The sequence below is a fragment of the Panthera onca genome, chromosome E1 (genome assembly GCF_046562875.1).
Source record: "Panthera onca isolate mPanOnc1 chromosome E1, mPanOnc1 haplotype 2, whole genome shotgun sequence".
NCBI classification, from domain to species: domain Eukaryota; kingdom Metazoa; phylum Chordata; class Mammalia; order Carnivora; family Felidae; genus Panthera; species Panthera onca.
The window spans coordinates 3,139,163-3,167,127 of record NC_138352.1 but is presented as its reverse complement, the minus strand read 5'-3'; the positions used below and the strand labels follow the sequence as shown (position 1 = coordinate 3,167,127).

Sequence of the window (27,965 nt, the reverse complement as noted above, 5' to 3'; positions counted from 1 at the left end):
GGGACGAGTAGAACTGGGATAGATGGCAGTGTGTGCTCCAGGTGGCCCGAGATGGGGTAGCATGGCCCCAGAAGCACAGGACAGGGGTGGCATGGAGAGTCACATATTTAGCCAACAGTCACCGAGTAGGTACCAGGTGCTATGCTAGGCCGTAGGGGGTTAAAATAACTAGTGGCGGGCAGACTGGCCTTGTCGGTGTGGAAGGGGCCTTTTGGGTTATGTAAGTACTGGATGTGGTAGGTCGGGTACGGTGAAATAACATAGCCAGTCAGAACTGATACCAGCTCCTGAGTCATGGCACCAGGCACCAGGCGAACGGACCAGAGTATGGAGCATCTCTGAAGTTTGTGCAGAAATATTAAAGTAAGTGATAGAGAACACAGGCTGTTGGCATCTTTTCTCTACTTGGAAGCCTCAAAACTACGGTGTCACTCAAGCGATGATTGAAAGTCTCTCCGTTCTGTTTTGTTGGTGGGAGAATAATGTGGCATTTCGTTTCTTCTAGCTCAGTGATTCTGTAGAATCCGTCTGATGCACAGTGGTGACATGTGGGGTCACCACCATGATCAGGTCTCATCTGTCCTATCCAGTCTGTATTGGTACCCGCTGGAAGTTACTTCCGTTTGCCAGCCTGAGCTCAATGGCTCACAGTCCTGGCACCCACGTTCATGCCAGTGGAGAAAATTCGCCACAGCAGCCATGGCCACGGACAGACCACCTTACCAGCACCTCCTGTCCCGCAGTTCTCGGCCAGTTTTCACTCCCCGTTTCCAGGACCTCCCCCAGTCCCCGGACCTCTTCCATCCCCAGCCAAAGCAGGGAATCCACCAAGAGACATGCCGCCTGTCCCATGCATGCAAGTTCTGGAAAGGCATGGAGAAAGGAGGAAGATCCCTCCACCCTTAGAGAACAGGGCTTTTAAGGCATGCAACCAAAAAGTCCTCAGCTCAAGTGCATCGCTGCCCTAAGCCGGCCATAAAAACCGTGATAGTGCCCTAACGGGGCTTATGGCTTAAGAGAATAAAGAATCTGTAACCCGAGTTTTAGGGTGGACCTGTCTGCCCCTCGGTTAAAACCCGTGCGCAGCAGGAATGTGACTCGGGAGCTGTTGCTCTCAGAAGTTGCCCAGGGCCCTTTCTCTGTGGTGATCCTTCTGTGCCAGCCTGATGGCCTACGGCCTTGCCAGCTCTGACTTGCCCTCCGTCACCTGTGACGTGCTGCACCTGTGCCAGGGCCTGTCGATCTGCCTGGTTTGAGAGGTTCCGACTCAGAGCCCCTAAGCCCGGAACCTTGCCTATTGCTAGACAGCTTGGCCACCCCCGACACATCTCGTGGGAAGGGCGTTCGGTAAATCCTGTTCCGGAAGCAATCTGTCACCCCACCGGTTTCCCATCAACGCGTGCCAAGCCGTTCTGGCTTCTGGTGCCGAACTGACTTGTAACAACGTGAGGAAACTGGCAGCTTCTCAGACGCGGTTTTCTCCCTTGCAACATCGGCAGGAGAGGCCCCAAGTCCAGGCGAAAACAAACCTTGAGAACAGGGTGTTCTTCCTAGTAATGTGACCGGGAAAGCGTAATCGAGAGGAAACACGAGAACCTGGTGATGTGACTGAACTTCAGCATCGTTCCGAGCTAGTAGGGTGAGGGTTTTTCCCCTTTTTCTATCTGATCCAGCCTGTCAGCTACTTGAGATGCTCCTGAACTGAGCACCTAGGCTGTCAGGAGAGTAACTCTGTCATCAGGACAAGCCCTTGGCTACAGCTAGATTAACTAATAAAGCCAAGGGGCCTCTCCTGTGCCCAGCTCTCCTTTAACAGATAGGCTTCTGGGCATCCCACTGCTCCCGGGCACACATTCCTTTGAAATTCCAATTGCCAGGGTGCCTGGGTGGCTCAGTCGGTTAAGCATCCGACTTCGGCTCAGGTCATGATCTCACGGTTCATGGGTTCGGGCCCCGCGTCGGGCTCTGTGCTGACGGCTCAGAGCCTGGACCCTGCTTTGGATTCTGTGTCTCCCTCTCACTCTGCTTCTCCCCCACTCACGCTTTGTCTCTCTCTCTCTCTCTCTCAAAAAAAAATTTAAAAAAAATTTTTTTTAATTCCAATTTCCCAGCAGCTGTTGCATAGTTAGAAAATGGCCCCACTGATGCCTTATCGGGCTCGCCACTTGCACCTGGTCCCCGGGTGGAGCCGAGGTGTGGAACAGGCTGAAGGGCACGAACAAGGTAGGGTTGGCCATTTGCAGCAGGTCACGGCCAGATCGGATGCTCCAGGAAGGAGGCGGCGAGTCAGGTTTGCCTAGGACGGCAGACTGCTCCACCAAAGAAGCTCCGTGCGCCTGGAGGAGAAGAAAGCACGCGCAAGTACGCCTGAGAGACGCTGGCTTCCGGATGTTCTGAGACAGGAGAGGACAGTGACCAAGAACGATGACCCACGTCGTTCCTGGTGGGAGACACACCCCCTCCTCAACTCCAGCCCGGGACCCCTTTCAAGCTTTAGGACAAATTCAGAGTTCAAGAGGCTCAGATTAAAGCAGAAGGAACGGGAAGGAAGCAGAGTCTTTACCAGGAAGTAGACCTTCTTTCCCACGTCGCTTTCCCTTTGGTGTGTGGTTGAGACGGTGCAGGTGTTGGTTCTGTGTCAGGGATCAGTAAACTATGGCTTGAGGGCGGATGTGGCCCTCAGCCTGTGTTTTCTAAATGAAGTTCTATTGGAACACAGTGTGTTCATTTGTTTACATATTACCTGTGGCTCCTTTTCCGCCATGCCAGCAGGCTTGAGCAGTGGTGACGGGGGCTTTGTGGCCTGCAAAGCCTAGAGTATTTAGGATCTGTTCCTTTATAGAAGTTTGCTGTCCTGTTCTGCACTAACACCTGTACCTGAATGCAGGGACCGAATAGAGAGCAGCACTCAAGCCCCAGACTCAAGACCCCTTTGCACTCTTGACTCCATCACTTACTAAATAACCGACCTCTAGCAAGTTCCTTAACATCCTGGTGTCCTCAGTGCCCTCCTCTCGAAAATGGGCATCTGAGTCATGACTTCACAGGAGAGCTGTGAAGGTTAGGTGAGCAGGTGTAGTAAGGCAGCTGGAAATGTGGCCATAAATCTGTCCTTCTTTTTGTTGAAATAGAATTCATATACCATAAAATTCACCCTTTTAAAGTGTACAATTTAGTGGTTGCCAGCATATTCAACAAGGTTGTGCAGCCGTCACCCCTAAGTCCAGATCGTTTTCAACCCCACCGCCCCTCTCCCCCACCCCCCGCAAAAAGGAACTCCTGAATGATACCCATGCTGGGCCGAATAGTGACTGTACAGAGGTATCTGGTCCTAACCTCTGGAATCTATCAATATGAGCTTATTTGGGGGGGGAAAAAAAAGAGTGTTTGCAGATGTGAAGGGTGTGCAGAATCTTGAGATGGGGAGATGATTCGGAATCTATGTGATCACTTATGTCCTTATAAGAGAGACTCTCTGGCATTAAACTTCTGTTCACCTTTGATCATATCTTTGTAAGAAATTCTGGGTCTTAAAACTTCTTTGAGGGGCGCCTGGGTGGCGCAGTCGGTTAAGCGTCCGACTTCAGCCAGGTCACGATCTCGCGGTCCGTGAGTTCGAGCCCCGCGTCAGGCTCTGGGCTGATGGCTCTGGGCTGATGGCTCGGAGCCTGGAGCCTGTTTCGGATTCTGTGTCTCCCTCTCTCTCTGCCCCTCCCCCGTTCATCCTTTCTCTCTGTCCCAAAAATAAATTAAAAACGTTGAAAAAAAAAATTAAAAAAAAAAAAAAAAAAAAAACTTCTTTGAAAGAAGGTGCTATGGCTGTGTAATAATTATCAAATTTCTCTGGGTTTGCTGGAGGATACCGCTCATGGATTTGGGAAGCTCCCATCACTCTTATGGCCTGATGTTCAATGACACCAGGTTCTTTTGACCACAGACACTACACTGCGTCATTCATTTTCCACACTTGCCTGTCCCCCGACCCCACCCCCAACATTTTTGCATTCTCATTGCTTTTGCTGTTGGTAACTTCACACAAAGAAGAGTTTGTATGGTTTTGTTTTTCTGTAGCGTCAGAAAACTTATTTTTTGCTTTTGCACAATGTGGGGTAGGATTATAACATGTTGTTTATTCTTGTTTTTGCCGTGAAGCGAGGGGGAGGGGGAGGGTCACGAGGTCAGCATGCACTGAACAGTCCTGACTTTTGCAGCAAGTCCTTGTTTCGAGCCTTTGTCCTTACTGTTGGCTTTTTAAACAGAAGCCATGAGCAAGGATGCTCGCAGAGAGAGGGAAAAAGACACTAAAAATAGAGAATTATTTTCTAAAGCAAAACATACCATCTGAAGGGCCACGTTGTCCTTGAATTTGGAGGCACTTGACTATTCTGTGCCTCGCCGAACAATGTTCCCGTACAGATTTGAACTCTGTTGAGCAGGATTACTGTGGGTCAGTGAAGACAAGTCCAGTCTGTGAGCAAAGGGGTCATAGCTGTGTCCTCCATGAAGCTTTTAGCGTATGTTGTGCCTGAATCCTCCAGAGCCTCTGTGAGCTCTGTGCCTAGACAGAGTGCCCTAAGGCAGCCTCAGAGTGAGGTTGAAAAGCCACAGGGAGTCAGGGGGGAGGTGGGGAGAAAACAGCAGATAGCTTCCATGGTGTTGGCCCTCCAGCTTTATGTTAGGTGGTGAGCTCCGGGTGTTGTTATTAGACTCGATAATTTATGCTACATACATTCCCCGGATCAAGAGACCATCTGGACCATTCTTTGAATGGATCAAAGATTGCACTGATTTTTTTTTTTTTTTTTTTTAATCCCAAGCTATTTTAGAACAACTAGGAGCTGACTGTTGAACCCTGGCCTAACCCTGAGGTCTGGAAATTCCAGTACTGTATGAACTGTCCTTTTAACATACCAGATTTCTTTACCCTGAGAAAGCAGCCCTGCCTCCGAGACCAGACAGGAGGCCTGCACGATGATGATAAAGATAGCAAACACGTATTAATGTGATCATTAGTAATGGTGGCAAATGCTTCTGTGACACTCCATTTGTTCCAGATTGCCTTCTAAATGCTTTACAAATATCAACTCCCTTAATCTTCACAACGACCCTATGAAATAGGCACTATTATTGTTCCCGTCGTACAGATGAACAAACTGATGAGTGGGGTAAGTTGCCTGAAGTCATCCAGCTAAAAAGAGGTAGAGCAAGGATTCGAACCCAGCTGCCCACGCTGGTAGATGCCGTGTTATAGTGGCCCCTTGAGAAGAAGTCAGCTGCTGTCTGCAGCCGCTTTCCAAGTGAAGTGAGCCTGACCGTCATTATATATCCTCAGATGCACATTAGACACTCAACCTGACTTCCATTGTTTGTGGGGATGGCTTGCCTCTCCCTGAGAAAGCATGGAGGCCACCTCTATATCCCCCGCATCAGGCAGGCCTTCAGCAAACCCCTGGCTTCATCCCCAAGTGTTAGCTGTTCCATCTACCAGAATGTGCCTTTGATGTAGATTCCCAGTCTGGGTAAGGCCGCCTCTGAGCTCTTGACGAGCCAGCTCATATGCCCAAACACTCAAAACTCACATGTCCTGGACTTGCCCAGCCATCTAGATCACGTATCTCTGAGGCACCGTGGAGGTGCTTTTCAGTCTTCATAATCTTATTTGAATGGATTTTGTCCAGAAATGATACCTTACATAATCAGGAAATTATATAACCTCTTAACCCAGGCTGGTTTTTCTCTCTTTCTTAAGTTTACTTATTTTGAGAGAGAGAGAGACAGGAAGAGGGGCAGAGAGAGAGGGAGAGAGAATCCCAAGCAGGCTCTGCATTGCCAGTGTGGAGCCCAGTGCAGGGCTCGAACTCACGAACCATGAGATCTTGACTAGAGCCAAAATCAAGAGTTGGACACTTAGCCAACTGGGAGCTACCCAGGCGCCCCACCCCACCCCCCGCCACCACGGCTGGTTTTTCTTAATGCTGGGCTTGACAGCAGATTCTTTTATAAAAATGAAAACCAGCATCTCAAGCCGAAAGATGGTAATAGAACTCATACTCTGTATTTCTATTCAAGTTCTGGAATTAGAGAACAAATAATGGTTCTGAAATGGCCAGTACCATGGCGCAGACATATTTCTTGAGTGGACGTGTCCTTCTCACAGAAGCTGCAGAACAAACCACAGACACCAGTGGGGGGGGGGGGGGGGCACTCCTACCGCGTGCCGTCCACGGGGCTCTGGGCCCAGTTGGGTTAGTGCTGCAGCCATGAGTGGGTAAAGGATGTGTTGCTTCTGTGTCGCTGTGTCTAGAGACCAGTGACCTCTCAGAACTTGCACTGACGTGATAGCACTTGACCCCCAAAGAGCCTCATTCTCAGTAGTTTACGCAGTAGCAGGTGTTTTGTTTTTTTTTCCTGGGGTCAAAACAGTGTGGATGTTGTGCAAGATGAGAGGCAGGAAATGAGCCACGGGACCTGAGCTGGGTCTGTTCTTGGACGTGCTGTGAAATGCTGCCCGCCCTTTGTGCCTCCGACGACACGCTTCCCACGCGTGGGGCAGAGCCCCTGGCGGGCTAGGACTTTGGCTCATACTTGAGATGATTTCTGAAGGTGCTGAGCTGATATAAGAAAGATTTCAGTTACCATGGTGACAAAGTTATTCCTCTTCCGGTTTCCCTTCCTTCTTGGTTGTAAGGTGTGGGGCAAGGCTCCAGCCAGGGCTGGAATATCCCTAACGCTCAACCCTCGTTAATTTCCTCTTTGGCACTAACATCAGGCCTCGGGGGCACCTGTGTCTGCTGGGAGTAAGGAAGTCTGTTAGATGTTCATTGTTATGTATTTTTATGGTTCCTTTCTCCCGATAGCAGACAATCTTGGTTTTCCATTTACCATCGTGATACGTTTCGTTTTTAAATGCTGAGTGTTAAAAAGTGAGTGTATTGTTTTTTGTTCATTTTTATTCTATTTTTTTTAATGTTTATTTATTTTTGCGAGAGAGAGGGAGACACCGGATCTGAAGCAGGCTCCAGGCTCTGAGCTGTCAGCACAGAGCCTGACGTGGGGCTCGAACTCACAGACCGTGAGCTCAGGACGTGAGCTGGAGTCAGACACTTAACCGACTGAGCCACCCGGGCGCCCCTATGATTTCTTTTTAATGTGAATAATGTACTGAGTCCTCAAGAGATGCCAGTGACATGGGTCAAGGGACCACGCTCTGAGAACCACTGCCAGGTGCATTGAATGGCTTCCTGAGAAGCCTCAAGATGCTAATGCCTGGCCTCAGTCTGGACCGGTTAAATGGGACTCGGTGGGGGGGGGGGGGGGGGGTATGGGGCACAGGCATCAAGTATACGGCAGAAACATCACAGCTGAGGTGTTGAACCACCACCCTGGCGTACCTAGCCACCGTCCGCACCTGCGCAGAGGGCAGCGTCCCCACCACCCTCTGACCCTGCATCTTGGTTGCGTCTTCTTCCTTCTCCTGCCTCTCACCCCTCACGTCCACTGCCTCCCTCATTTGGCTCTTCTTTTCTCCTCCCTAACTTGCCCACACCTACTCCTGTTGGTGACCCCCCTCCAGCGCTGCTTCTCAGGCTAAGACCTCACTGGCACCACACGCTTGCAGGTGCACCAGAAAATTTCCACATCGTACTGTCCTTCACAGCATCTGCTTTGCCAGCTCTTAAGTTGTCAGTCCAGTTTCTGGACATCTAAGGCTTTAGGGTTGTGTTCTCTGCCAGCAACGTGTATTAACAATGATGGTAATAATCATTATTGGGCTGTTACTGTGCACCTGTCACTGTTCTGAGCACTTTGCATGTATGAACTTCTATAATCTTTCCCAGGGCCGGGGCCGGGGGGTGGGGAGCGGTTTGCCATGCTCCAGATGAAGAAACTGAGGCACTGAGACCTTAAATATCTTGCCCAGGGTTATACAACCACCAAGTGGCAGAGCCAGAATTCAAAGGCAGGCAGGCAGCCTGTCCCCAGAGCCCACATTCTGAGCCGATGGGACCCCAAGTCATCTACTCCCAGTCCTGACTCGGATGCCCTGGTGTGTGGTGAGTCAGCCGCACATCAGTGGAGAGTGCAGGCTACTCTCCACTGCAATGGGAAATTGAAATTTGGACCCAGTGTCTACTTCGATGACATTTGGAATTGATAACTCTCTTTATTTTCCACTTCAATCATAGGATCTCAGTGGGAAGCCCACAGCTTTAAATCCCATTAAGACTGTAACTCATCACCATTCAGAAGAGATCCACCTTAAATGATGTTGTGTGGGCTGGCTGTCAGGACTAGAAATCGAGGATGAAAAAAGCAGCGCCTGTAATCATTCTGTAACTGGCAATACTCTTAGCAGCCTCTGTGGTTCCTCATTAGTTGAGCTGAGATGTAGCCTCAGTGTTAGACATTCTGGGGCTTTAGCTGCCTTTTAAAAAGTATCTGATTCTCATCCCAGTGCTTAATTGGAGAGAGACCTTTGGCCCCTTCCCATTCCTTATGGGAGAGCCCTATGTTTATGCTCATACTTTTCATCTTTTGTGATCCTTGGGTTGCTGTTTTAGGAGACTGAGTCTTCTGCCATGCACTGAAAGACCTTCTGCATGAGCTTGAGGGAAAATCTCAGGCAGCCAGATCCCCTGGAGACCTTCTGCCCCACTGAAGATTTTGAAACTGTGGGCACTGGGGACTAGGCATGGTAAACACTCCTATCCTAGTGCCTTCTCCCCCCTCCATTTTCTAAGCCACTAGCTGTATAAAGCACTTTACATACGTCATTGCATTTACTTCCCCCACCAATCCCGTCCCACAGAGAGTGAGCCCCTCTTCATTTTTCTAGGTGAAGCAGCAGAGACTCAGGAATTTCTGTTTTCCGGTGCTTGGGAGTCCATGAGGGAGGCAGGATTTGAAAGCAGATCTGATGAGCCTGCTTGCTTATATGTTCTATCCACCCCCAGGTGGATAAAGTTAGATATCATCTTATGAGGGGGAAATGCTTGGAAAGCATAAGTGAATATAGGAATAGAGGAACATAGGCCTGGCTTCTCTGTGGCTAGTTGATCTGAGCCAGTCCACTCCCCCCACTCAGACCATTTGAATAATGGTCCTATTTGTCACCTGCCCGTGCTAAGACTTCCAGACAAGGAGGATGTAAGGCTATTGGCCAGCAGGCGTGGGCACTCAGTGTGTCCCCGGGCTGGTAATGGGCAATGCTAGTCTGTGACTTCTCTTGGGGCAATGTCCAGGGACCCAGCATCTTTAGCATCCCCTATGCCCTGCTCTATATCTGCCCACTGTTAACTCTAGCACCTTCTTCTAAAATTCTTCTAAGGACTTGCTTTTAATAGCCAAGCTAAACTGATAATCAGTACTAGACAAGAACAGTGTTTCCCCAATACTCCCATGCATCAGAATCAGGAAGCTTGGTGAACACAGATCACTGCACCTGCCCCTAGAGTCCTGACTCAGTCAGTGACGCTGACGGTCTAGGGGCCACACTGGGAGAGCCACTGGGCTTCAGAGCCCAGTCCCAGTTTAGATGTGTCCTCAAGGTGTCTGGCTAATTAGGGACCCTGAGGATGGGAAGTTTCAGCCATGCTGGGGAAGATGCCTTTGGAAGATGGTGAGGAAGACATTTGGGATAGGCAGGCTCAGGCTTTTGTCCCTTCTTATCGTAGCAGTAGATAATGGCCTATCTCATTTACATGCAGTGGCTTCACCCGTTCCCAGAGGTAATAAACCCCTGCTAGCTGCATCTCTGAGCATGCCTCCCTCTGTGGATGAAATGGCCTTTGCTCCTCATTATTTTGGATTCCCACACGAGTGCTTCTTGGTCTAGGATGCGCATTGGAATCATCTGGGGGTCTTGTTAAAATGAGAATTCTGACTTGGGAGTTTGGGGGTGGGGCCCAAATGACAGATTCCACACATCTGATGGGCACACAGCTGATGTCCCAGGTGCCGCTGGTCTGTGGACACGCTGTGCACGTCACATAACAAGGCAGAGCACACGTGTGGGGCGTGTTCTGTATCCCAGCTGTATGCGCCCCTAGCTCTTTCTGCTGCTGCACAATAGTATCACCTGGGGAGCTTTTCAAAACGTAGGCCACACCCCTCGGAGCTTCTGGCTTAGTTGTGAGCACTGGAATTTTTGAACCCCTTCCCAAGAGATTCCAACGTGTAGCCAGGTTGGAAATCGCTGGCCCTTTACAAAGAAAAGAGGTGAACCCTTTTAGAAGCTCAAGTGTGATGCAGTGCCACGCCCTGGGTTGGCTGGTTGTGCGGGGGCAGGGCACGCACCGGTTCCGGAGAAGGGCTGCAAATAGCACCTGGGGGTCTTATTTAAACACAGATTCTGTTTCAGTAGTTTTGGGGAGGGGCCCAGGCTGCTGAGTCTCTAATAGGTGGTGTGCAGGGGTCGAGAGTGCTGTTGGTCCAGGCTGATAACGGAGTCTGAGGGCAAGACCGCGGGGCCGGCGTGATGCCCATTATCTCTGGCAGCAATGACAGCGGGAAGCTTTTCTCATATTGAGGATCAGAGGCTTTTGGTCCTCCCCTCCTCTCCCTTTCAACACCATCTTGAGGTCTCTGTCACTCAGCTTGGTCTTGACACAGGACACTGGGCAATACAGGTCAGTTCTCTTTTTATAACATTTGATGTTTTTTTTTTTTTTCCTTTTCTCTCCACAGTACGAGATGCAAAAAATCTAATTCCTATGGATCCAAATGGGCTTTCAGATCCTTACGTGAAGCTGAAACTCATTCCTGATCCCAAGAACGAGAGCAAGCAGAAAACCAAAACCATCCGCTCCACACTGAACCCCCAGTGGAATGAGTCCTTCACGTTGTAAGTTTTGTCTTCCCCCCTTGATTGAATTCCCTCCCTACGCATCACAGAGCTGCCCGCCTCACTGTGAGAGGTAACGAGGCGGGCCTGTTGTAAATGCCTTTAAACATGGCTCCATTACTGGGACTATCTCAGACCACTGCTAAGAGGTCGCTGCTGTCACCACTGTTTGGTGGATGGTAATTTGGTTTACCGGGGGTTACGTAATGCAGGCCCCAAATAGCATCAGAACCTACCCTGTACAAAAAATACTTTATGTTAAACACACAGTGTATAAAAGTATAAAGTGTGTCCGCCTCTTGATGGACTTAAGTTCTTTGGAGGTTTAGGGGAAGGTGAGAATTTAAATAATAATTGTTAAAACCTGGAATACAGGAGTCACATGCTGTCACCCCTGAAATGGAAAAATCATCCTCACCTTTCAACGGGGAAGACTTCTTGGAGGAGGTGACGTTTAAAACGGGGTTTAAAGGAGTGCCAGGATTTCAGAGGCAGAGATGGTAGAAGGAGAAAGAAGGAAGGAGGCAGCGGGAGGAGGCGTAAAACCGTCAGGGTTGAGAGAAAGCAATGCCTGCAGCCGAGCACAAGCAAGTGACAGACCTTGTAGACTAGGACACGCGGGAAGAGGTTTATGTGTGGACAACCCCAAAGGGAGCTCTTTTGTGTAGAACGGAGGTTGACAAGCTTTGCTCTATACAGGGCCGGATAGTGAATATCTTAGACTTCCTGGGTCATACAGTCTCTGTTGCAACCACACAACTCTGCTGTTCTCAAATCAAAAGCATTCATAGACAATATATACGCAAATTGTCATGGCTGTTTTCCAATAAAACTTTATTTACAAAAACAAGCTGTGGGCCAGATTTGGCCTGTGGGTCCTAGTTTGCTAACTGCTAGTCTGGAGCTTTGACTGCCATGGCCTGGTACTCTGTTGGCAGTGGGGAGCCACAGGAAGAGAACTGAATATACTATTGTTGTTTGAATGTCAGACTCCTATCATGAGCACGTGGCGTCTCCCAGGAAGCGACGGTCTAGATAACCTTGTGCGTGTGCTCTTTTGTAGCAAATTGAAACCTTCTGACAAAGACCGACGGCTGTCCGTAGAAATCTGGGACTGGGATCGAACCACAAGGAACGATTTCATGGGATCCCTTTCCTTTGGAGTCTCGGAGCTGATGAAGATACCGGCCAGTGGATGGTAAGGATGCCCAAGGTTGTATATGTCCGTGTCATCCAAAGGTTCATAGTCTCTAAACGCGAGAGCCCTTAGAGATTCAGCAAACTGGCTTTGGTCTGAAATGACCATTGACTGTGAGGTTATCTGGCTGTGGTCTCCCCACAGGATGCATTTCAGAAACAGCCGGTCTAGAGGTGGAAGGAGAGATGTTGCTGAACCCGTAGTGGCCCAAATGTGGCGTTCCTAACTCTCCTTCCCTCCGTGTCTCCCAAAGGTACAAGTTGCTTAACCAAGAAGAAGGTGAGTACTACAACGTACCCATTCCAGAAGGAGATGAAGAAGGAAACGTGGAGCTCAGGCAGAAATTCGAGGTGAGGACATCAATGAAATGGCAGGAACTGCCTTTCCTTTGGAAAGCTTGACCTCAGGCAGGGCCAGGGTTTGTGGTCACACTGCTGAAAGACAAAAAGCAACTTAAGTGTTCATCTTTTTCCATATTTAAGAACAGAAATGCCGCCTAATCGCCTTCCTTGGCAAGCTGTGTTCACATTCTAGGCCTGATTATCATTTTAGAGAACAGAGACCAGAACTATCCCAGAAATAAGCACGGGTGATTTCTGCATAAGAAATTGGCTGGCACATCCGTGGGGAGACAGGCAGTGTTCCAAGTGCAGTGTTCTCCTGGAAAGAAGGACTGTGCTTCTCCAAATGGCAGGGGGACACTCTGGCATTAGCTCAGGCGGTGGTTTGGGTGTGATTAAGCCAGCACCTTCATTTTTGCTCCAGACCTTTAGAAAAGGCCAGCTCGTTGTCTCCTTCCCAGTGAGGGTCTGTGTTTGCCTTCCGTCCCAGATTTATCTGTCTCGCCTCCCTGTCCTGCTGTGCTCTCCCTCTCCTCCTCACTTCCCTCTTTCTCTTCTCCTCTCTGTCTGTACTTCTCTTCACTTTCCAGACACCTCCGCTCTTAACGAACGTTCTTTTCTCTAAGCACCTGCCGTACTTTCCAGGTCACAGCTTTTAATCTTTTCTGTTTCCTCTAATCATCTGCACTTTGGCTGTTTGAGGCATTCGTACAGTAACCATACCAGTCTGTGTAACTGGTTCATTTCTTTTTGAATCTTTCTCTTCTTCAGGCTAATTAGGATTCCCGGAAATTCCCGTACCCTGAAGAAACACACACACACACACACACACACACACACACACACACACACACACACACACAGAGGTGTACAGATACTTGAACTGTTACTGAAAATACTGACACTAATGAGGTGCAGGTGGTTTTGTTTTCCTCCCTCCGTCGTTTCCTTCTCTCAAAAAAGTTTGCGCTAAAGAAACACGTAGGTCATATGGAGGTAGAATGAATTCCTAGGGACATAAAAATGTTCAGAGTGCTTCTCTTACGCTGGTACTTGGTTGAAGTGGATGCTGATGGCAAATGCTTAAGGTCAGGGCTGAGCCCGGATGCCCTCAGAAGGATGAAGGAGTCACACATGGTATAAGTCAATGGCAAGGGACAGCAGTCCGTGGCAAGGGACAGCAGGCCTCAGGACTGGTGACAGTAGGGTGTGGACTGTGTCTAAAGGTGGCCACTGTTACTCAGCACCCGTTGACTGCTGCCACACACAAATGAGGGACCTTCTGGCCACCAGACCTTCTGGTTCTTCAAGAGAAGCCAAGAATCCAGATGGTTTGATACAACGTCTTCTGACTTCTTTTAATATTGGCAGCTCATTAAAACTCAGCTTGGTGTAGGTCAAACACACATCTATTGGTGTAAACACAGGTAAAATTCAGCTAGTGGAAATCAGCTTGTAATCTCTGCTCCTAAAAAATATAGGGGGACATATATATATACACACATATATATATTTATTTTTATTTATAAATATAATATATAATTAATTTATAACATATGTTTATGTTTATTTATAATGAAGTTCTTTGCGAAGGGGCCTTGTAATACTTAGAGGCATTCAAGTGCAGAGATGGGTAAGGCTTGGGGTAGCTTCCAGCATCTATGCCAGGCATAGCTGTTTTTCTATTTATTTTTTCCTTCACTTGATGCATCAACTACTCCCACCTTCACCCCTCCCCTCCCCCGAGCCGAGGACAGTAGCCCCATCCCCAGCATCACACCGCCTCTCTGAGGGCTGAATCCTTCCAGAGACTTCTGGGCTGCCGAGTGCGGGCACTACTCCTACGTCCCAGGCAGGGAAAAAGCCAAAAAGGTGAACGGAGCCTTGCTGACGTTCAAGCTATAGGTGTAGATCATCAGCAATCAACGGGTCAGGATCTGCTGGTATAGGATGCAGTTGAGGGCAGAACAGTACTGAGGCATCATGATGGCGTCTCTCTTGGAAATACCCAAGACTTGGCTTTGCTGACGGAGAAATATTGACCCACTTTTTATGCTTCATTTCCTTGGCTTCCTGGCGAGTAACCTTCCTGTTTTTCCGGGCAGTGAGTGTAGCTTTTTATAAAGGTCAGAGTTCCAAACTCAAAAAACACAAGGGGCCGGGTGTGAGGGCTCGAGGCCAGAATTGCATTTCTCTCTAGAAGCCGGTTAGAGGCCACGTGTGTCATGCCCGTCACTCTTCTCCCTCCCGGCAGTGCACTTTGCACCGGAGTTCTGCGAGCCCAAGGCCAAGTGCAACAGAGGGCCAGAGCCTCTGCCATCCAGCTTACAGACTTCTGTGCCCAGAGCACCCATGTGAGCTGCGTTCTGGCTTCTTCTTTAAACATCTCTCAGCTTCCTTAGACTTCACTGGAATTGCATGAGCTCGTTTTACTGAGAGTTGCAGGCGACCAGGCAGTAAAGCCACTCGATAGCAGTGTCAAGAAGATGCTGAGAATTTTATGACAACTGTTGTGTTGTATTTTTAAGATACTTATAGTTTATAAAATTATATAAAATTATATAATTATAACAAAATATTATATTTGTTTTTGAGAGAGAAGAGAGACAGAGCACGAGCCAGGGGGGAGGGGCAGAGAGAGAGGGAGACACAGGATCCGAAGCAGGCTCCAAGCTCCGAGCCGTCAGCGCAGAGCCTGACGCGGGGCTCGAACTCACGAACCGCGAGATCATGACCTCAACCGACGTCGGACCCTCAACCAACTGTTGTGTTGTATTTTAAAAACAATATCCGGATCTGATTTCAGACAGGAGTTATCGTGTAACGGTGTTCTGTTGAGGTCTGTCAGTGTGAAACTGGCAATATTTCCCCCGGATCCAGCTGTTGGGAAGCCGCGTGCCAAGGCAGAAGGGCCGTGTCCACATTTGAGCAGTTCTAGGTGACAGCCAGCATTCCCAAGCGGGGTGCCACCTGCACCAAGTGCAATTTGGGGAACTTCCTCTAATGCCCACCCCACTTCCTCCCTCTCCACCCCCAGCCATGGTATGACTGCTTCCTGGCGTCTGCAGACTCCCTTCTTTGTACGTGTCTCTCCACGTACTTGCCATCCTGACTGGCTTTCCAGCATCTGAATCCTTTTCTCCTCCACCCGCTCTTTCAGAGATACGAGATACTTTGCCACCCTCTGGTAACAGTATGATTCAGCTGAAATGTTTAATTTGAAGTTCAGTGGTGAATCATGACTGGGGAAAAGACAGCATGATGACTAATCCTTTCAGGAATCGGCAGGACTCAGTGGCATTGTGTACCATCGAGTCCGCAGGGTGAGTCTTTCCATGACCAGCTCTGTTTTCTGGAAAGAGTTAACTACGTGTGGTTTTCAAATCCTCTTCCAAAAACCAAAAGCCATCCAATCTGATGGAGGAAAAACCCAAACAAATGAGCATTTACAGTTCTACCACCGCATTAGTATTTATCCGGTAACGTGGGGGGAAATGTTTTTAATGTATCGCTGATTCTAGAATTCTGGCTAACAGAATGATAAGTGGGGAAAGCTTTTAGGAGCCAAAGAAATCCCAAGATGGTTGGAAATGACCTGATTCTGTAACACATTGTCCCCCTCAAGCAGTTTATCTGCCCGAAAGTCAAAACAAGCCAGAACCTTGGCCCCAGTGTTTATGGAAAGTATATCTGTGGGTCTTTAAGCTGATCTATGTTTGTCTTCAAATAAAGTACACATAGTTCCTGATTCACAAACACAAGTTATATATCTGTTCATTTGTTCAATAATAAGTTTCCAGCAATGAGTAGAACAAACAGTGCCTCCTGTCTGTGGGGCTTATCTCCGTACCTTTGGGCCCTGCGTCAGGTTTTGGGACTGAAGCAGGGAGCTTATAGAGAAATAAGCATATTAGAACCCCCTGTGCTGCTCAGGGATTCTCCAGGACCTCCTCTCACTATAGAGCGGATCCAGGATTATGGTTCCTTCCTCCCGCTTCTGGGTCCCCACTCCCTGCGATGAGGCTCAAGGCCAGCGTTGGAGAGAGGGTCTGCCTTCCCTTACAGGTGGTCCAGAGGCTGGCTTAGCCCTCGCTCAGCAGACTTCCTGCAAAGGGTCACTGTAAATATTTTAGGCTTTGCGGGCCTCAGGGTCTCTGTCTCAAGCACCATACTCTGCCTTTGTGCCACGAAAGCAGCCACAGAAAGGATGTCAACAAAGGGCATGGTTGTGTTCTATTAAAACACTCTTTGTAAAAACAGGTGACAGACCAGATCTGGTCCATGAGCCATAGTTCACTAACCCCTGGACTCTGTGTTAGAATCAACTCCTGGTTCTGCCAGTTATTAACCATGTGACTTCCCTGGGTGTGCCCTTCAGTATAAATGAGAATAATAATAATAGTATTTTATTATACTAATATTATACTAATTATACTAATTTTATTATACTAATTTTATTATAAATTATACTAATTTTATTATAATAATAGTACTTGTTTTAAAGATCAAATTAGGTTGTCAGTAGAAACGTCCTAAAAGTATACTTTTTATACAAGTGTTTTATCATCATCCCTCAACATGTGTCATTGCAGAAAGTAGGGAGGGTGCTTTCTTTTTTTTTTTTTTTTTTAACTTCTGGAGCATCCCTAAAAAAAAAAAATTAATTTTGATATTGAAATTGTGTTCTAAATGGTTGGCAAGGTCTGTGTCCTGTGCTCCAGCCATATTATGAAGTAGGGACATATTGATGAGAACTTTACCACCATTCATAACGTCAATTTTATGGGGAAAATAACGTCTTCATTTACATTTCGATGGATTTCCAGAACATGATGTGTGTGTAAATTGGGAACTTTGTGTAACTATAGGTCAGGTGATCTCTGGACGAAACGGGGTTTCAGGGGAGTTGTCGGGGGAGTAGGTGGAGTCTGACGCCGAGGGGTCTGTGTGCACTGACATTTCTCAGTACGATAATTTGGTATCGGGCCCTGAGCCAAGACGCAAAAGGGCCCATTTGAAAGATGCTTGACACGAACCACCCCTCTTCGGAACCCAAGTATCATCGTAAGCACAGCAGCAGCTAACTGTTCATCCAGATAAAGACAGAAATTGCACAGTTGGTTTATTAGTGATTGCGTTCTCATGCAAAGTCCAGCGTTTCTGTCGCTGTCATGTTGCTGTTTTGATCTTTTACAAAATCTGGGATCTGAATCATTCTCCTCTTGAGCCATGCCTCGGGAGTTCTGCGCGGCATTCAGCTTCCCACCTGGAAGGAGAGTAACTTCTGACCACATCTTTTCATTTTAAAACCTTTCCAGGGGACTTTCTTGTCCTCGGTCCGTCTCCGAGGTCATTAGTGAGCTTGGGCATTTTTGTGCTGTGTTTATTAGTCTCGTTGACTCTTCTCCTGAGCCCTTTGGGCCACGTCTGCCTCCAGCGTTGGGGTTGTCCTAGAATCAAGAACCAGGGAGAACGTTTGGGGGAGGAGAAAAGGAGACGTGTGCTGTGCAACCACTCTCCGGCCCTTCCTCTGAAGCCAGCCGCCTGTGGCCCGGGTCTTATTCCCGCCCCACATCCCCATCTCTGATGCAGAGTCTTCCTGCCAAGGCTTGGCCCCTCGCCCTTGGGGCAGTTTCTTTCTAACCAAGACCTTCTTCCCTAGTCTTGGCTCCTCATAGAGAAATGAAGCAGTAAGGCTGATGGCCCGAGCCCTGGACCCGGTCCCCTCCCCCCCCCCCCCCCCCCCCCGGGCCAACAGCACCTGAGCACAGGCTCAGGAGATGGAAACCACTCCCTGCTTCTTCCCATTTCATAGTTCAGTATTTAACAAAATAAAAGCCGACTTCTCCCATTTTGCTCCAGGACCACAGCCACTACCTCCAATTTGTATTTTGAGGACTTGCCACTACAGATGGACTTGAAATGAACTCATTTTTACCAGGGGGGTTGCTTGTCTCTCCCACATCGTGTTTACAGTTATTGGAGATTTCTGCTGTAAAAAAAAAGTCCAGCAGCTTTCCTTAAAGGAGACTGCACCGTTCTCTCCTGGCCCGATTGTCGAGGCATTTTGCTGTTCTCACCATTTTGTTCCAGATAATTAAAGTAGAACAAGATGAGAAGCTCGAAGCACCTCGTTCTGTACTTGCCACCCACTGCTGGAGTAGGAACTCCAGGGAAAGTTCAAATCTAATAGGAAAAAACGGAAGTTAAAAAGCAAAACAGACACATTCATAGCAGAATTAAGATGGTTAAGAAGCAATGCACTTTGGGCTTTGTCTGCCGTGGAGTATTCCTGTTGTCAGAAAATAATGGAAAGCTGTGTCCCATTAGAGAGCTGGCGAATGATCCAGCACAGATAGCCCTCTGGAGTGTCAGGGTTCAAGAGGACAAGCCGAATGTATTGAACTTGCCGTGTCGCCTGAAATGCGGGTGCGCTCTCCCTAGAGAAACGCTTGCAGAGTTCTCTGAAGAGAAATTCATGACCAGGTGTGAGGTACGGCAGTGGCTCTTGGGGCGAGGTCTTGACTACCAGCTGCCATCCTGTCCCTTCCTGGGAGCAGCAGGTGGGATGCTGATGGGGACAGAGATGACAACGGCAGTGAGCCCAGAGAGTGACCGCTAAGCTCCAGGCGGTTTCCGTGCTGAGCCCTAAGACCACTTGCCTTTGAGAGGGGGTCCTGCACCGAGGTGGGAGCCTCAGCCGGGGAGTTAGGCTGCCGGGGTTCAAATCCTGGCTTGTCTACATCCCGGTCGCGTGAACTTGGGCCAGTTACTCTGCGTTTCAGCATGGTGTTCTAGAAAGAGGATACAGTTTGGAATAGTCATGGCTCCACATCCTTGCTGTACTGCTTCCTAGCAGTAGCCGTGAATAAGATGCTTGAATTCTCCGATCTTTAATCTGTGAAATGGAGGCAGTAATAGTACCTACTGCATAGCATTGCTGTGGCGATCCATTCAGCTCATTTGTGTAAGTTGCTTAGCCTAGTCCCGGGCATATAGTAAGCGCTCAATAAATGTTAGCTAGGACTTTTTTTTTTCCTTTTTTTGCATTCGTTATGGCTGATTATATAAAAGAGACTCAGGTTTGTTTTTTTTACTTACATTTATGAAAACTTACAAACTCTGACACTATACTTGTATGTGCAAAGAGGTGCTACAGAGAGGCAAGAGCATTTGAGAAGTTTTGTCAAGGAGTCATTCCTGAGAACCAGTAGATTGATTGTCCCCACATTCACTGCTTTCTAGAGCCTGAAACTTAACTCCAGTTCTCTCGTGATACCCTCAGCGGCAGGCTTCCCAGCCCGTCGCTGCTTTGGCTCAGTTTCCCATGGGCGTGGCTCACAGGCAGCATTTCAGGGTTGTTTGAACTTGAATGCTTCCCCGATTGGCAGCTTGGCCAGTGCCACCCTCGGCCTGACCCCTGTCCGTGCATCCTCTGTGCTCTGCCCAGGACCTCACATTGACACCCTTAGAATAACTCTCATTCTCCCCAATTACAGACCGTCACCTCACTCCTCATCTGTACAGACTTTATCTTCAGGTGGTCAAGGAACACGAGACGTTCTTCTGCCCATGGAATCAGGCCAGCCCATAGGAACCAAGCTTATTCATCTCTGCCGGTTTGAGCGCATCGTCAGCTAGATAATCACATAACCCCGGGGCGCCTGGGTGGCTCAGTCAGTTAAGTGTCCGGCTCTTGATCTCAGCTCAGGTCATGATCTCGCGGTTCATGGGGCCGGGCTGTGTGCTGACCGTGCGGAGCCTGCTTGAGATTCTCTCTCCCCCTCAGTCTGCCCCTCCCCTTGCTCACACTTTCTCTCTCTCTCTCTCTCTCTCTCTCTCTCAAATAAATAAACACTTTTTAGAAATTTAAAAATAACAATCACAGAATCTTAAATTTCAAGGAGTAAATAGCTGCATTTTCCCATACCTTGAAAATCCTCTAGGGCCGTGCTGATTAATTCAGCAGCCACTGGCCATAGGTGCCCATCAAGCACTGAAAATATGGCCAGTCGGAGGTGAGATGTGCTCTGTGTATGAAGTACACATTGGATTTCAAGGACTCCTGAAAAAGAAGAGAGTGTAAAATACCTCAATAATAAGCGGTATATTGATTGTATGCTGAAATAATATCTTGGGTATGTTGGGTTAACTATATAATTAACAAATCTGCTATTTTATTATATACTTTTATATATCAGTATTAAACATATTATTGAAATTAGTCGGGTTAGTTGGTTGGTTGCTTTAGTTAAATTAGTTGGTTTAGTTGGTCAGTTGCTTTAGTTGGTTAAATTTTTAATGAGGGAGGTGACTAGGAAGCTTAAATTTACATATGTACCTCACCTGGTATTTCTGTTAGGGCTAGTCTAGAACATTCCTCTCAATAAAGAACAGTTCGTTATGGGGTGGGGACTAAAATGCAAAACCAGTGACTTTCTAATGTATTTTTCCTGGGCTTATAAGTCATCACTATCCAAAAGAACCAGATTCTCTCAAGATGCAGGGCATGTTGCTGGGCCCAGATAAGTTTTGTTTGCTGTTTTTTGGTTTTGGGTTTGTTTGTTTGTTTGTTTGTTTGTTTGTTTGGCATGGCCAAATAATTAGTAGAAGGATGTAACAAAGCTGAGGTGATATTTGAGTTACCTAGTAATTTGATGATACACGTTTCTAATAGTAGATCCAGAAGTCAGCGAAATCTATGGAGAATCTCCGGTCAGTTGGAAAGCTGTCAGCAGAGTTCTAATCTGGCTCTCTCTTCTAGTCACAAAGATGCTTTACCTCCTGGACTTTCCTAAAAGTGTTACCTAAGGGCTCTGAACCTGTGAGCCACATTAATTTTAACATATTTTGGAAACAAGGTGACACTCAACTTTCCATGGCTGAAATGTTTTATTTGGAGTGTTTTATTTGTTTGACTAGGTTCTGCAAAATGTCCATTGGTCAGAATCTAAAGCAGGATTAGCAGTGGCTTCACTGATGTCTGTGCCTTCACAGTTTTTGTGACCATTCAGAAGCATATCAGGATCTAAAGCAGAAGCAGACAACATAAAATTGACAAGCATGCTCCATTAGAATGGGGTTAGTGATAGAGGTCCAGAAACTACTAGAAAGAAGTATCCCCCTGAAGACGCTACAAATTGACCTAAGATCACACATTGTATCTCCTTTTATTTATTCCCGAGAAACATTTCGAGATTATCCGTTACTGATTAACAAATTAATATGATCCGCTTACTGTGAAAGTATTTAAATCAACACAGATGAGTCTCCGTTGCCAGGTTATATGCGGATAGAGCAAGCAAGCATTTTCCTGTTTACTGTTGCTGAAATTGGATTTTCCGAAAGCCTCCATTGTCTTTGAAGACTTTATCTAATTCAGGATGTTCTTCTGTGGATGAGAAAAAAGAAAATAGTTCATTGGAGACCCTCAGATAAATTGTAGCTATTTGCTGATTTGATCGGGCCTGCTACTGTTACTATGGAAACCTGAGTACTTTCCAGTGACCTTTTGGACACAAAACAGAAAATCTATGTGCCCCAATATAGATTCTGCTTTTTTTTTTTTTTTTAATTTTGGTCCTTAAGTAGCTTAATTAACTAATTTCTGAACTGTGCAACGTTAAGGGGGAAAAGTCTATAAAATGCACATCACTTGAAGGATATTTTAATCTTTGTAGTTCAGCTCTGTCTTAGAAACAAACCTTAAACTGAAATGAGGCAAGGTTTAGCGTTGGAAATCATTTTCACGCATTCATTAGATCATTGTCAACAGAGGTTAACTCAACCGCTCAACTTAGCAGACTCCAAGAAAGCTTCCAAAAGCAACTGCAGAGAATTTGTGATTAGTCTGTAAGGGAGGGCAAATCCATTTATATCATAGCATTGGCAACATGCTTTCAGCTTAATTTCTCTTACGGAAATGACTTTGCTGGGAAACCAGAAAAAGATTGTACATTCCAATTGTCTGTTCCACCCTAACGGATTCCTGAAATGACCCAAAAAGCCTTGTGTTTGTAGCTATGGGGTTGGCCTTATGGATGGATATTGCTGGTTCAATAAACAGGGCAAGCCTAATACGAAATGTTAGAGGCAGCTCTCCACGTGAAACCAGGCCCCGGTACCCACAGGAGATTAGCAGGGCAGGAACTGGAAGGTAGGAAGATCGAGCCAGCGTCTCTTGGCACTAACACAGACACGGGGCACTAACGTGGGGCCCCCAAGCACTGACCCGGGTCCCTATGGTTTTAGCCTAAGCACCAAAGAAGAAGCTAAGGCCCCTTAAAAGAGGAAAGCCTAGAATAAGTGTGACCTATCCATACATAATGCTGTTCGCTGTTTTTCCCAAGGAACGAGTCCTATGAAGAATTAGAATTGGGGACCTAGAGAGGTCAGTCCCAAGGATTCTGAACTCCCTGGGTAATCCTGGAAAAGAAAGCGGCGACCACTCTGGTGCTCCCCAGATCCCCACGGCTCCAAGTGTGGTACGGGGACCAGCGGCATCTGGGAGCTTGTTAAAAGCGCAGAGGCTCAGGTCCCATCCTGGACTTTTAACTGAGTCAGAATCTGATTTTCACAAGATCGCCAGGTCGTTCCTATCCCCTTTAAGATTTGAAAAATGCCCTTTGGAGAGGATGTGACCTGTTGACGAGTGAGTGAACAAGCTTATATTCTCCACTGGCTGTGGAGGTGACGAGGCCAGACTCCATTATACCCAGCATCCTAATTAAGTGGGACAGGCATCGCACCCACCCACCTGCTGGTGTCTGGCCCATGCATGGTTTTAATATTTTAAGTGACTTTTTAAGCTTAAAATTTGCAACACCTGAAAACTAGGTGGAATTCATATTTCAGTGTCCACAGAGTCTGTTAACACAACCACGTTCATTCCTTCGTTGGCAGTGGCTGCTTTCATGCTGCAAGGGCAGGAATGTGTCCCTGCAGTAGACGTTGAAGGGTCTATAAAGCCTAAAACACATGCTGCCTGGTCCTTTACAGAAAACGTTTGTAATGCAGTAAGAGAATATTACAAGTGGCAGAGGTGTTTAAAATTATCTTTTTTGATGAGAAAACAAAAGCACAGAAGGGACTTCGCCGAGCTGGTCTTTAGCAGGACCCAGAGCCCCTGACTCTTCTCCGTCGCCCTCCCCGTGACACCACGCTCCCACCCCCTTCACGCACATGTCCTGCCCTCACACGCACCTTGGAACTTGCTTTCCCTTGAAAAGACCCTCCCTTCCCCTCCCCTCCATCTCAAGCTTTCCAAAGCCTACCCTCATTTACATGAGTCTCAAGCCTTTCAAACCCATCTGAGGTTTCCTTGTGCTGGAGACACCTGTAAGACTTGTCACCTTCAGGTCTCCAGAGTGAGAGCCTCAAGCCCTGCTTGCAAGTGCTTCAGAATCTAAACGTCAGGAGCCATTCGGCTTTTGTTGACAGCCCAGGGGAGGGTGTCTGAGCCCGTGTGTCTAGGGAGCTGATGGAGACAGGGCTGTGGCTCAGGAGCTCCATGAACTGCGTGTCTGTCGTGGCCATTATTGACACCCAGGGAGTAGACTTTTAGGCAGCTCTCAGACAGGCACCGTCTCCGCTTTGCCCAGCGGCGTTTTGCTTCCTCATCACCCGTCCGACACCCAGGCATCCAGCATGTGTCCCCTCAGAGTGCTCCTAGATGTGTGGAGCGAGAGGGGCTGTGGGAGTCCGGCTGATTCACTTCATAAGCCTTTCTTTGACTTTTTTTTCCCCCCAAAAAAGATTTGGGTTCGTTTGTCATGTTCCAAGCGTGAAATGGCTTAGGGGTCTCTCTAGGTCCCGTGGAGTCTCAGAACAACGGCCTAGTGATTGCGGGAGGACTGTGAGGCTGCCTGTCACAGGATCAGAGTGTGTCTGCTGGGGGATTTTTGTCTCCTTGCAGAAGGTGACCTATTACAGATGGGATCTGGAGGTAGGACCCTTCTGAAGGCATACTATTCAGGGCATCTCGGCCAACGTGGAGTCCTCTGTACCTCCAGGTATTCAAGCAAAGATCAGGCAACTCTTTCAGAAAGGTGCAGGAGAGATAGAAATGCCCGATTAAATTCCCTCCAAGGTTCTTGGAAACACCACCACCATTTCGATAAGGATGTTTTTGTTGCTATTGTTAGTTTCCTTTAGTCTTGATGTGGATTAAGATCTCTGGCCTAAAATAGAGCTTTTGGGATTGGAATAAAACGGTCTGTTTTGAGAACAATTATAAATAGATACGTGATTACAGATTTAAAGTGCCCGTAATTATAAGATGTAACCGAAGCTAATCTATCCATACCTGCCCAAAGAGGTGTAAAAGTCATATTTGACCAGCTTCCTATTTTAGTAGACAAAGCCTTCTGGGCACAAAGTGTCATCTGTCTGTCTCTGATCGCCTCTCTGTTCATGGATTTGGTGACCCTTTCAGGCTGTGGGATTGAGGTTCAGAAAACCAGCCTCTTTCTCACATTTTCTCCCGGAAGCAGACTCACACTCTGTATGAATTTGTAGGATTAATCTCATGACTCCTCATATGAAGTTTTCTGTTAAAATGGTTTGAGTTTACTTTTCTCACATGAGTACTTGAGAAACTAAAGTTATCCAGTCATGGTGGGCTTTTCTAAAGACAGAAATTGAAAGATGAAAAGAAGTACCAAAACCTCGTTACCAATGGCATTCGGTCAACCAGAACGTGGTTAACCAGCTGCCCAGCCTGTTTCACCAGTTAACCTTGGGCTCTTCAAGGTACCGAACAGTCTTCTGAATCATCAAGGGGAAAAAAAAAAAAAATTAGTTCTATCGGTGATAGTTTTCATGGTAAGTGGGTTTGGCTTGACTCTGATTTAGTGAAGAGCGGCAACCCTTGTGTTAAATCCTTGGGTTTAACTAGCTGTGTGCTGCCTCAGACACTTGACAAACCAGAGACCCCATTACTCCATCATATGGATCAGCCAAAAGCCGAAGAAGCGTCCATGACTGTAGTGGAGCCGTCTGACATGATGTCATGCCTGGCCACATAAAAGCCACAAGGAGGAGAGAGATGGGCCTTGGATCCATGTGGTTTGACCCAAGTCCTTCCATTGTCTCATACGACAAGACGGTGTTAGTTCCCACCCCTCCAAGGGCCAAATCAAACCCGCAGCTGCCAGGGACCCAGAGCAGTGCCCGCCTGAAGGTTCTCCTCCTTCTGTCCTGGACCCTCACGCCACGTCCTGGGCTGTCTCTGCCCCACGCGCTCTGTGTGCGTTGTACGTGGAGCCTATGGTGTCTCGTACTCAGTCTTTATTTTTCTCGTGCTAATTGTTTTCCTGTGTGTGTAGCATTTCCCCTACTAACCTAGCAGTTTTTCTTCTTCTCCTGTCTCTTACAGGGATGTTATGTCCGCTTCTTGAAGGTAGTTCTCCCTCCGCTCGGTCCTTTTCCACCTTCCCTTCCACAAAAACATCCGCCCTGGTTTTTGTGGCTGCGAAGCCTGAGCCCCCGGCCGTGCTCTCCACTCTTAAGGATGCACTGTATGTTCTGGTGGCTTGAACCTTATGCTTACTTGTGTCCTAGCTCGTATGCTCCCGTCCCGATGGCCACGGCCCTCCAGTGAGGAAAAACGTTCCTCGCACATCGCCCACATACGATACGAGCCCTCCCCACTCTTCAGATTAGGTTCATTGAAGATTATACCAAGGTTATCTTGAAACCTCCTCTCCGTGATTAAAGATAAATTCCCGTCTGTAAAATTTAAAAAGCATCAAATGAACAGAAAGAGTGCATCTTTAAATTGACAGCACATTTCCCTTTTCCTTCTGTTAGTATATATTTCCAAGCACATGTTAAGACTCATTTGCAATTTTCTGTAGACCCACATCTACATAAGCATGCAAGCAATATGGTGTACTTACACTACATGTGCGTGTTTATATATGGAAGATGTAGTGTAATATATCATGGGCTGAAATCATCAGATTTTTCTGATGTTCTGAATGCCTGGCTTAATACTACTCACTATAATTTCATTTCTTTTTTTCATTTTTTTCATTTTTTTTTTCCAACTCCGTGGTCATGACCTAATCAACCATTCTCTCCCCAAACTATCAAATGGAACTTTGCAACTTGCATGTAAATGATTTCAGAAATCTTGTCTGTAATCATTTCTGACAACACCACTCTCTTTTGGGGAGCTGGTTAGAGCCGGGTACCAGCTGTGTTTTCAACGTATTGCCTTTGTTAATAATTGAAATCCACTCTGGACTGTTCCAGCATATCCGTATTGGAACCACCTGGAAAATCTAAACATTCAGATGCTTGGGTGAATAATTCGCAAGGGAGAAATCCCACACCCGATCCTAAGCTAGAATCAACATATAATACTCCTTTTTAAAACACTGTACTAAAGGAAACCTCTAATAAGTCATGTTTTTCAAGTTTCTCTCTGTAGAGCCTGTATCTGGACACTAGAGATGTGTCCCCTGGGGGGCCATAAGAGATTAGTGACCCAGAGTTATTGAAAATCGGGACAAAAAACATATTCTTTGAGGTTTAATGAGTCTTACACAGTGTGGTGACTATCGTGTGTGAAAGCTCGCATCTGTCAAGATTCGTTGCTCTTGTCGCTGCCCTCCTGTTTGCCTTTTAAAACGTTTAAAACGCTGTCACACAATGCCGTGTGTTCACGTTGGAGGAACGTCTTTAGAAGTCGGCCACACCTGAACACCCCGAGCCACCCAGTGATTTCCTCTCCCAGAGTGAAAACATCCCGCCTGCACCCTCAGAGTGAGCCAACACCTCTTGATCATTCCAGGACGTGGAGACAGTTCCTATGTAGAAACAGACAAATCACCTGTCATCTTATGACCTGTTACTTCAAAGGACACCTTACCCTGATGAAGTAAATTCACACTTGGGGACTCAGAGTCAGGTCCTTCCTGTGACCCAGGTGTCTCTTGCCTATGTGACGTGATGTTCTTTGTTATTAGTTTGGAGACTATGTTGTTCTACGGAGAAATACATATGATGGGGCTGGGCTGTATTTCACAACGTGCAGGAAAAGCCGGGTGCCGGTGCAAAACTCAGATGTGGCTGAAAGGGAAATGAAAGGAGAGGACAAAGAAGGAAAATTAGGGGGGAGCCTTCACTTCTCTGGATCTCCCTCCTGGCAGGTAAACCATGGCTCCTTCGCAGTGAGTGGCTGTCCCCATCTTCAGAAGGACTGCCATCCCCAGCCCCCACCTGCTGGGCAGCACGGCTCCCACCGTATCACTGCAGGGAAGCAGCAATGTAGTGGTTAAGCTCCGGGCTACCTGGGGGTTCAAATCCCAGCTCCACCGCCTTGGGCCACTTAGCTTATCTCTCTTGCCTCAGTTTCTCCATCTCTAAAACGGGGATGATAAAAGCACCAGTTTCCTAGGACTGTTGGGAGGACCGAATGAGGAAATCTAAAAGGTGAGAACAGCATTGCCGCTGCTGTTACCCTAAGCATCCTCCCTCTTCCCAGGCCCAGGTGTTCCGAACCAGAGGTCTTCCCAGACGGAAGGAAGCATGGCTGTTTTCTGAGAAGCCATCACCAAGCTAAAACAAACCCTTTGTC

General features: G+C 47.5%; 1 protein-coding gene across 2 annotated transcripts in view; it reads left to right on the top strand.

Annotated features, from left to right (window-relative positions):
- Positions 1-27,965, top strand: part of PRKCA (protein kinase C alpha) — a 398,747-nt gene that overhangs the window by 298,403 nt on the left and 72,379 nt on the right. For both annotated transcript variants that reach the window (XR_013552221.2, XM_078438248.2), the window contains exons 6-8: positions 10,687-10,843; positions 11,907-12,041; positions 12,295-12,391. Coding sequence is in view for 1 of the 2 variants with exons in the window: in XM_078438248.2 (XP_078294374.1) it covers positions 10,687-10,843; positions 11,907-12,041; positions 12,295-12,391 (389 nt within the window). In the remaining variant the exon portion in view is untranslated. The remainder of the gene's footprint in view (positions 1-10,686; positions 10,844-11,906; positions 12,042-12,294; positions 12,392-27,965) is intronic.